Source organism: Anomalospiza imberbis, chromosome 17, assembly GCF_031753505.1.
Source record: "Anomalospiza imberbis isolate Cuckoo-Finch-1a 21T00152 chromosome 17, ASM3175350v1, whole genome shotgun sequence".
Lineage (NCBI taxonomy): Eukaryota > Metazoa > Chordata > Aves > Passeriformes > Viduidae > Anomalospiza > Anomalospiza imberbis.
In genome coordinates, this window is record NC_089697.1 from 3,876,908 (window position 1) to 3,886,632 (window position 9,725).

A 9,725-nucleotide genomic window follows, 5' to 3' on the forward strand; every position below is an offset into this window, starting at 1 on the left:
TAATTTCAAATCCTCCCCTCCCTTGGAAAAAATGTTTTCTTTCTACGGTAACAAACTCACCTCTCCTTAGTTCTCTTTGGCAGAGAGACAAAAGGAGGCTGCCTCAGGGTGATACATGTATTCTCAGCAGCTCCTGTTAAAATGATGGCTCTATTTCTTCGTCCTAAATTCGCAAACCAAAATAACAACCCTTCTCACAGTGCAATTAAGGATTTCACATACAACAGGAGAACCAACAGGTAAGACAGACTTAACTCCAAGAAAATAAATGCTGGAGCCAGAAAGAAGGACCCAAAACACATTTTTTTGGTATATATTTTTTTAATATATTAAAAAAAATTACAGTTTCAATAAAGAAGTAGAAAAATAAGAAATTCTTTGGAAAGTGCTTGTGAAATACAAGCAGTTCCCCAGAAGGCATTAATTATCTGAACTACCACACACAAATGATCCAAGCATCCAGTGAACTACTGAGACAGTCCCAATCAATACACTGAGAAGAGAGACTTTAAAAATGGAAAAATATACTTTCCCTACAAGGTCTATCTCAAACTGGGGAAAGTCAGGTCTCAGGTACTGTTCTGGAATCCAGCTTCACTTTGGTCAGTATCGTGTTCCTTAAGTAAGGGAAGAGGAAGGGAAAAAAAAAAAGAGAAAAGAGTTTTAACAACAGGGTAGAACTGTAAGATTTTTGGCTTAACTAGATTACGTGTGAAACAGGCAATTCTTGTTAGCACAAACTGCTGCTCTGCCAATATGCTCCAAACACCCTTTGAAGCATTAAATTTGCTATGAAGAATTCTTTCAGCACAGCTGCATTTCAGTGCAGCTCCTGAGGAACAATGCTGGTCACCTCTGCACTGCAGCACTGGCCAGAGCTATGAACACTCCTGAGGAATCCCTGCTCTCACTCAGGGCACCAATAATGAACTGGATTTAGCTGCAATTACAAATTACACTTGCATGTACTAATCCCCCAATTAAAATAAATGAGAGACTTAATAAATTGAGCAGTACATGTTTTATGGAGATTAACAGTCATAAGTACTCTGGATCACACTTCACTGGTCTCATTTATAGCACAGCTAATGTCTTACATCACCTCTTGCCTGTGACAAGTGTAGCTGCTACAATGATACACCACCCTCACTGCTGCTACTACCAACTACTCACTTGCAATTGTTATTAAAAATACCTGGTTCAGTTTCTTAAACTCAACCACTTGGAAGAAGATGTGCTCCAGGATATATTTGGCATCTTGCCTGTCCTTTGGGAGTTCACTGGTCACTCCCAGGATATCGCCGCATTTCCGCACGTAGAACTCCAGGTCATCGTCAGTGCCTAAACAAGCACCCAGGGAAGAAGGCAGGTGAGTATCACACATCTGGAGCAGCTGGCCAAAAACCTGCTCTGAATCTCCATTTACTGCTGGCATCCTGGGAGGCTCAGTTCCATCACTAAGCTCAGTGGACTAGCCATGATGTATTCCTGCAGCCAGTACCTGCTCATCTTCTTTAGGTGTTTAGAATAATCTTAACATTTTAACTTCAAAGCATAAAAATGATGTGAAATTTATCAGCAAGAGTGCACAAAGCAATTTATGCATAATATAGGACACAGGTAGAAACACAATGAAATGTCATGTAACAGACCAAATACAATGTCATGGTACATAAAGTCATGCTATTAATTTCCAAAGCCTTACAATTTCTTAGACCAGGATAAGAGCAGTAGATTTTCCCAAATGAGATGCATGCTTCAAGTCCTCTAAAAAAAGTGGACTTTTATTTTAAATGTGCAAACAATCTGCTCCACTTACATTTGTTTGTGATCTCTGCAAGACGTGCTTTCTCTGAGGAAAAAGTTTCATCCAAGTCAAACAGTTCCAGAGCAGGAGGAGGCAATTCTTTGAAAGCAGGTGGAAAAACCTTGGAGAGAAAAAGCAGCATGGTTGATTGCCACACATTTTTCTTAGACTTCATAGATCTCTAAGACAACAGTTTTGAACTTATATTGGACTTGAAGAAGCTCTTTTAAAAAGTCAAAAGCAACTCCAAAGCCACTGAACCAAGGGGCACCATTTGAAAATTCCATTTTTATGTTGTAAAAATAACTGAACATTCCAAAAGAATTTAGTCACATGTATGCCAGAATTATCATCCAGCATCACAACTAAACATTCTTATTTACAGTTTTGGTTTTGCTCCATAAGACCCAGGTGATGGCTGAGAGCTGAGGAACTAAATTGGCCCTAATAGCTCACCCTGAAAACATACTGACATCAGTTCTGGTCAGAGTATTTTCCGTTTCATGCAGGCACCATTTATGTCACAAGCTGGACTTGGGTTTTTAAAAAGCAGTGAAGGAGACATCCCTTTCATTTGCACTCCTGAAGCTCTAAAGGATCCCAGGAATGCTTTCTCAGTGGCCAGGGTAAAGAAGGATGGAACAATGATGGCAAAATTCAGATACTGAGATTCCAGCCTTCTGAAATGAGTTTGACACCCCCACAGCTCGTGTTGTTGCTGTCTGCCCAAACATTGCTGGTTAAAGTTTGATCAGCTCCTGCTGTAAAAGACCAATGCTCCACTTTCTGCTTCCCCTGAGGATCTGGGAGATGGAGGCAGAGCAGGACAGACTGGCTCCTCCCTGGCAGCAGGCAGGGCAGTACCTTCACCACCACAGCTTTCTGAAATCCCACATCCTGTTTTCACAGGGAAGGCTGAGCCAGCACCTCACAGGACTGGGAGCAGCTACTCCATCAAAGGCTCACCACACAAGGATTCTGTTTTGGTACCACACACTACATTTTGAAGCTCTTTTAATAAATTTGAAGTATAAATGAGTGCTCTTTCCTAAAAGATGGTTCCTGCAGTGTAGTCAACTCCCAAGTGATTAGTTATTACTACAGCGTTTCTCACTGCTTCTTTTACAGAACCATGGAAATGACACACAGAGGTTTTGCATGAAACAAATGAAATAAGAGACTCATTAAGGTTGGAATAGACATCCAAGATTATCAAGTCCAACCTTTGTGGATAAGGGTTCTCCCTGTCCTGTACAAGCAAGAAAATTACTCACAGCTGGCTGGAGGACAGGTAGCGGAGTCTCAAATTCAGGCTGAATGAGTTGAAGGGGTTCATGTTTCATATTCAGTTCTTCATAAGCTCTGCAGCACAGAAAAATTCCAAGTATGAGGGAAACAGTGATACCACATCTATTTCCACTAGCAGGCTATAGAGATGGATTTTTGTGAACACACCAACATCAAAGTTTTGCACTGTAATGGCACAAAAAAAATGGTATGTCAATTTTATAAGGACCTCAGAGAACTACAGATCAGTAATACATAACTTCTACAGTGAGACAAGTAAAGTTGTGACAGGGGAAGATAATGATAGGTGGATATATAAGGTGATTAAAAAAATCACAGTCAATTCTACAATCGAATTTTAGCAGGATGAACACAGATGAAGGAGAAGTGATCCAGCACAAAACAAGCAGAACTGGAATTTCAAAAAAGTTTGTAAGGAAGTCAATAACCAGAAGGTATTTTTCAAAAGAGTATTTGTTATGGAATCAGAAGGGAGACCCTCCTGTGAATTCACAACTAGTGAAAATACAAGAAATACAGAGTAAGAAGAAAGAGTGTCCCCAGGAGACTGAAGTTTCATGGAATCTGTGTTAAGCTGCCACTACTCAAACAGTTCAGTTCAGACATGATCTGGGTAACAGGGGAGTTAAAGCTGATAGTGACACAAACTGGTAAAACTGAGCAGCTAATAAACCTCAAAACACAATTATTGGGAAATGCAAAGATGACTGAAATGCAGCTTTCAGTAAATGCCAAGTAATTTAAAAGTGGAAAAATAAGCAGCTCTCAGTTATCACTCCAAAAAGTGCCCAACTTCACTGCAGACAGTTCTCAAAATACCAGATCAATGAATCTCATCTACTCAGGGAAAAAAAAAAAAAGAAAAAGTAAAGAAGACCAGAAACTACAGGTAAGACAAGAAGCAAGAGAAAACATCATTGCCACACTGTACAAATCTATCTTCTGGTATATCCATATTCAAAATGCTCAGTCCTTCCTGCTCTTAAGGAGACACAGTTAAGCACAAACAGAAAATGCAGAACACCAAATGGAATAAATAAATAAGTAATAAGAAAATTACAGCTGCTGACTTGATAACTGAAGGGAGGGCAGTTGTGTCCAGCTGATAAAGGGATGTATCAAATAGCTTTGTGAAGTCTCTGGGGTTCTCATCTCCTTCCTGCAGGCACACTCGCAGCTGCTCGGAGAGCGCGGCTGTGTCTGGGAGCACGGTGTAGTCTGAAATCTGGGCACATACACACCCCTGTCATCTGAAAAGGCCAACCCATTCCCATTGTCTCTTTCTACCTCATATCTCACCTAAACTCTCACTTAGAAATAATTATTTCAGTCTTTACCAGGTATGGCCCTTTGCAGTGCAGCTCACTAGATCAGTAACTGTGCCAACTCGTCTCTCAGCTGTAAAGCTACCCAACACGTGGGTGTTCTATTTGGATTTCTGTTAATTCTTTAAAACAGAGAGCTTACTAATCAACTGTGCAAAACTGTTGTTTTTTATGCACACAGATTATACAACTTAATCACATGAAGATATTTCTAAACAAAAACAGCATTTGTATACAACTAAAACTGACACACAGGTTGATCCCTACTCACACACAGAAAATCTGCCTTTCCTTCCTGCACCTTCCTCTTGTCTGAGGGCTCAGAGGAAAGTGCAAATTCATCACACTGGAGCAGTCCATCTCATAAACATGGGCAAATTGGAAAGAGACTTTCACAAATTATATCTGATGATGAATAGCAAGCTAAGACTGAGTGGTACATTAATTTTTACACCTCAGCCATCTGTCTACTCAATTCTAGCTTATGAATAAAGGTTCTGCAACAACAGCAGCACCCATCTTGCTGTTAGTCACTCTTTGCCAAACTCAGGGTGTGCCAAGACCAGTGCTGATCCCACTGTTTTTACCTCCTTGTGATGGATCTCTCTTACCTCGGGGTCCTCCATATCCATCTGGTTTAAGTGGATATCTGATGTTGTGAGCCACTGGAAAAGCACATCCTGGGGAAGCGCAAAGCTCAATTACTTTCAGGAGGATCCAAGTAATCTCATACTATGCTTAAATATTCATATTAAATCTATTAAATAACATATCATGAAAAAATTAAAAATAAGATAATAAATCAAATATCTCTTAGTATTGGCTGAATCCAATACTAATACTGAATCCATTTCATAGCTGTCTTGCTCTAAAATGAAGCTGAACCTGGAGTGCTTTGCAAATGTTGTGAAGACACAACAGGGTGTTTTTAAAGAGAAAAAAAAAAAAGAACCAACTCCCAAAAAACTCCAACTTACCATGATCTTACCATTTTCTTCTTTATCTAAATACTGGTCATTGAACATGTGGGAAGATCCCAGGGCTGCCATCTTTCCACCTTTACTCTACCAACAAAGAATACAACATAGCAAAAACTCCTTCCAAATCACAGTTTTAGAGGCAATTATTATTGCATTGCATTACTTGTCTACATAATAAAAAATGGTGTTAACTTGTTCACATTCATTAACAATATCAATTCTGTGCTTGTAACTCCTTACTACTAAATTTCTGAATTTATTTTTATAAATTAACTGGGCTGGATGAGTAAAACAACATACGAAAAATCTACTGGATCCAAGGTGAGAACCTTGGAATTCAATATGCTGGACTTACAAAGCTAATAATAATATTGTTTAATAAATTATTACTAAACCAGCAGAAAAAACACCAAAACTTTAAAGAACTAAAGATATCCACCAGTCAACCAAAACATATGTAATCTTTGCTGACCACACCTCATTAATTCTCCTCTGAACCCCATGCAAAGAAGTTTACCATAAAAAAAGTCAGGGCTCATCTGGAGTTTGCAGATGCAAATTGAGGTGGGTTTGTAAGCATCCCCGAAAGATTCACTCACAATTTCTGTGTGGGGCAGGGGGAATGCAGGGAGGGACCCAGGCAGCTCATACCTCATGCTGATAGAAAGCCAGGATGGGCCTGTTGAGCGGGAAGCAGACGGACCCTGTGGACAGAATTGCCACTGCTGGCTTCATCACATTCAGTGTGGCTCCAAAAGGATAAACAAAGGTGAGAGCTCTGCAGGAAATACAGGAATTCCATGAGCACCTGCATGCACCAGGCAGGCTGGACAGATTCACAGAACTCAAACTGAAATCCATAGACTTGAGGCAAACAAGATCTGGTCATGAGAACAGTAATTCCTTTCCAAACCTATCCCTCTTGCTCCTTCAGAGGTTACCAAGCTCTACTAAACAGAATCTCCTTTCTAGATATAACCTAAGAAGCACAAGAACGTAAGAAATGCATTAGAAAACCTCACCATAAGCACAGTGTACTGCTGCTAATCACAAACCTGACAATTCTGTGTTCTAATTTCACATCAGTTTCCTCAGAGAAAACACTTACTGTGAGTCATGGCCCCTTCCATCTTCATCTGCTGTCTCAAGCACTGTTTTCTTTGCAGCTTCACTGATTCCCCTGCAAGATATTGAAAAACAAACCTTACTGAATACAATCCAGATTACAAGAGTTTACTGCGAATATTCACATACTCCAAATATTTACCTGTTCAAAACTCCATCAGAGATTAATGCTTCTTTTGGGTGGTGGTACTTGTAATACACATTTCGTACTACAGCATCTTGAAAAAAGAAAAAAAAATATAGAAATTGACATCTTAGCTGACTATTTTCTTAGACTTAGCAAAGAAAAATCAGTTTAGCTCTTGGATTGCCTGGGTGTTTTCTTCTAGCACCACAAAGTTGGCATTTGGCTACCAAAAGGACTGAAATCTGCCTTCACTACTGTTCCTTTTGGACAGAATAGATTTAGGAAAGGAAGATGTTTGCAAATACAAATAAAAATACAAAAAGCTAAGCACATCACCATCTTCTGCAAAGCAAAAGAGACAAAAAGATGACCCAGTTAAAACAGCCTGTATCAACTTTTACAACTCTATTTTTTATACATCTTCCAAACACTTGATGAATTGAGTCCTATTGATGCAAAAAAAGGCATAGTCTAGAAAAGCCACTAAAGACCCCAAATATTTTGTGTACACTGACATACATTTGCCTTGGGTTGTTGGGGGTTTTTTCCACATTGGCAGCACAAAAATAATGAATTACATCTTATTGGTCTGCTAAAGAAAAATGCCACTTCTTATTCAGGGTGAGCATTAAGTGATTCAATCCTTGAAAATGTGGGGAAAAGGTTTTAAACTAATGGCTTTTAAATCAATACATTTCCCTAGAATGTTTTAAAAAATAAATTAAAACTAACAGCTACAGCAAAGGAATGGAAATGGCTAAGTTGCCCATGTACTCTGTCCATGGAAAGCCTTTGCTGTGCTCCAATATTACCTTGCCATGTGCATGGAGATTTAAAGAAAAAAAAATCTTTTAGATCAAAAGGTACTTTGTGAGAAAGATCTGTTTGGCTTGTATCCACAAAGGCTGAACCTGCTCTTTCAGTTTTGCTGCAAACTGATGACCAAAGGTAGCAGTGAGCCCCATTACCATTATTGAAAATGATCCCATATTCTTCTAACAAAAAGTTAATATTTGTGCCATTCCGGGACTCTCCACCTTCTCTCAGCATCACCAGGATGGCCCCACCATCCTCCAGGAATTTCTTCAGAACGGAAAACTAGAAATCAGCAAGGATCCAGGAAAAAAAAACAAACAAACATGAGAAGCTACACACAAAACTGCAGGAAGTTATATTGAGATGAGGGGAGAGAAATTATTTTGACTGCTTCCATTTAACTTTATCCTATAAGAAAAATGTTAAAATTCCAATTTATATGAACTCATTTAAAGCAGCATTACAACAAAGTCTTCTGTCTTGTTCTTTTCTGCTTAAGCAAATTTTAAAACATAATTAACTGGAAAACAGTTATTGACTTCTTACCTCATCAGCACTGAACTTCTCTCTTGGTCCTGCTGTAATCCATAATTTCACCCCAAGCAGTCTCTCAGATGTGATCTCATCTTTTAAGCTATGAATAAATTAATAAAGACATGCATTATTCTTGGATATAGTCCTGAACCACAACTTTTTCCTTTTGTATTTTTCATAAAGGACTGGCAAACAAACACAAAGCAAATCACTTCACTCACTTCACATCCTTTTATCTGGGTTTAAAGTTGACAACGAGCAAAAATAATCCTAACAAATGTCAGCCAGCTAAACAGTAACGCTCCTCTGACAGCATTGTGGCAGATCCAGAACTGCTGCAAGCTGTCACAGCTGCTATTAAACTTTGCACCTGAACAGCTTCCTATTATTTTTCTTCTTTTTGATCTGGCCACATTTCAAAGAATAAGATGAGGTGGAAGGGACCCACTGAGACCATGGAGCCCAGCGCCATCCCTGCACAGACACCCCACAGCCCCACCCTGGGCAGCCCTGGCAGCGCTGTCCCAACGCTCCTGGAGCTCTGGCAGCCTCGGGGCCGTGCCCATCCCCTGGGGAGCCTGGGCAGTGCCAGCACCCTCTGGGGAAGAGCCTTTCCTGATCTCCTCTCCCAAACAGCTCCATGCATTTTGCAGCGGTCAGATAAACAGTACCATCTACAAAACCTCTGCTTTCTTTTTGTCACAAACTCCAAATCGAGCCAGACTCGCCAGCCTGTATGAAGAGTTTCATCCTTACAACTTACACTCCACCTCCTCCACAGGTGAGCCGTAGCTCCCAAGAACCACGCACAGCATCGCAGAGCGGCACAAGATGCAACAGGGCGCAATCAACGCGAGAGAGCGACCTCAGCTCACGACATACATCCGCAAAGGCCACTCGGTGCCCAGCGCGGCCCACACCCGCCCGCCGGGGCCTCTCCGTGCCCCGAGAGCCGCCCTCACCTCTGCACCTTCCAGCTGCCGCGCAGCCTCTTCCGCAGGGCCTTGTAGCCGCCGGCCGGCGTGAAGCTCTCGCCCTTAGACGCATTGAACACTATGGCATTGCGCGGGCCGCTCTCCATAGGCTCCCCCGGGGCTGCCGGAGGGCTCTGGGGAGCAGCGGGCAAGCGCCAGCGCCGCGGCCGCCCGCGGTCCCCAGCGAGCCCCCGCCGTGCGGCCCTCACCACGCGCGCCCTAGCAACGCTCGGACCGGACGCATGCGCGGGTGGCGTCCCCCCCTCGGCTGCAGAGGTCGCCGCAGTGGTTCGCTCCACTCCCCGCCAGGGAACGGGCAGGGGCGGTACCACTGCGGAGGGCGGGGGGTGTGACACGCGGCGCTCCCGCCCTCCCTCAGCCCGGGCGCTGGGCACCCGTCCGGGGCTGCCAGCGCCCGGCGCAGTCCCGCTGTCCTAAAGCCCCTCTTGATGTTTCTGGGCCTTTGATTTTGCTTGTGTCAAAAATCCCAATCCTGACAGCTGCAGGTTATTCCCTGTGAGTTCGGGGAGGCCCCGGCACAGGCTGCCCAGAGAAGCTGTGGCTGCCCCTGGATTCCTGGAAGTGTCCTAGGCCGGGCAGGATGAGGTTAGGAGCAGCCTGGAAGAGCAGAAGGTGTTCCTGCCCATGGCCTTTAAGATCCTCAACCCTGCCATGGTTCTGTATGTGCTTAAATTAGGGAATTCCTCTCTAATTTAAACGCAGCAGTGT

The 9,725-nt window shown here is 42.4% G+C and overlaps 1 protein-coding gene across 1 annotated transcript; it reads right to left on the reverse strand.

Moving 5' to 3' along the window:
• Window positions 1–282: 282 nt before the first annotated feature.
• Window positions 283–9,236, reverse strand: IFT52 (intraflagellar transport 52). Its single transcript, XM_068207496.1, has 13 exons — window positions 8,985–9,236; window positions 8,035–8,122; window positions 7,641–7,770; window positions 6,688–6,763; window positions 6,529–6,600; window positions 6,072–6,198; window positions 5,418–5,504; window positions 5,052–5,120; window positions 4,186–4,340; window positions 3,082–3,169; window positions 1,820–1,928; window positions 1,196–1,341; window positions 283–617 (listed from the first exon to the last, which is right to left on the reverse strand). Exons 1-13 carry the CDS (start codon window positions 9,101–9,103, stop codon window positions 570–572), a joined length of 1,314 nt encoding a protein of 437 aa, XP_068063597.1. The 5' UTR covers window positions 9,104–9,236; the 3' UTR covers window positions 283–569.
• Window positions 9,237–9,725: the final 489 nt, after the last annotated feature.

Excerpts from the sequence above, each read along its gene's own strand:
- IFT52 (XM_068207496.1), bottom strand. The coding sequence starts at position 9,103 with ATGGAGAGCGGCCCGCGCAATGCCATAGTGTTCAATGCGTCTAAGGGC. Across the intron at positions 7,771-8,034 it reads AGAAGTTCAGTGCTGATGAG|TTTTCCGTTCTGAAGAAATT; the intron begins GTAAGAAGTCAA and ends GCTGATTTCTAG. Across the intron at positions 6,601-6,687 it reads TCTGATGGAGTTTTGAACAG|GGGAATCAGTGAAGCTGCAA; the intron begins GTAAATATTTGG and ends AATATCTTGCAG.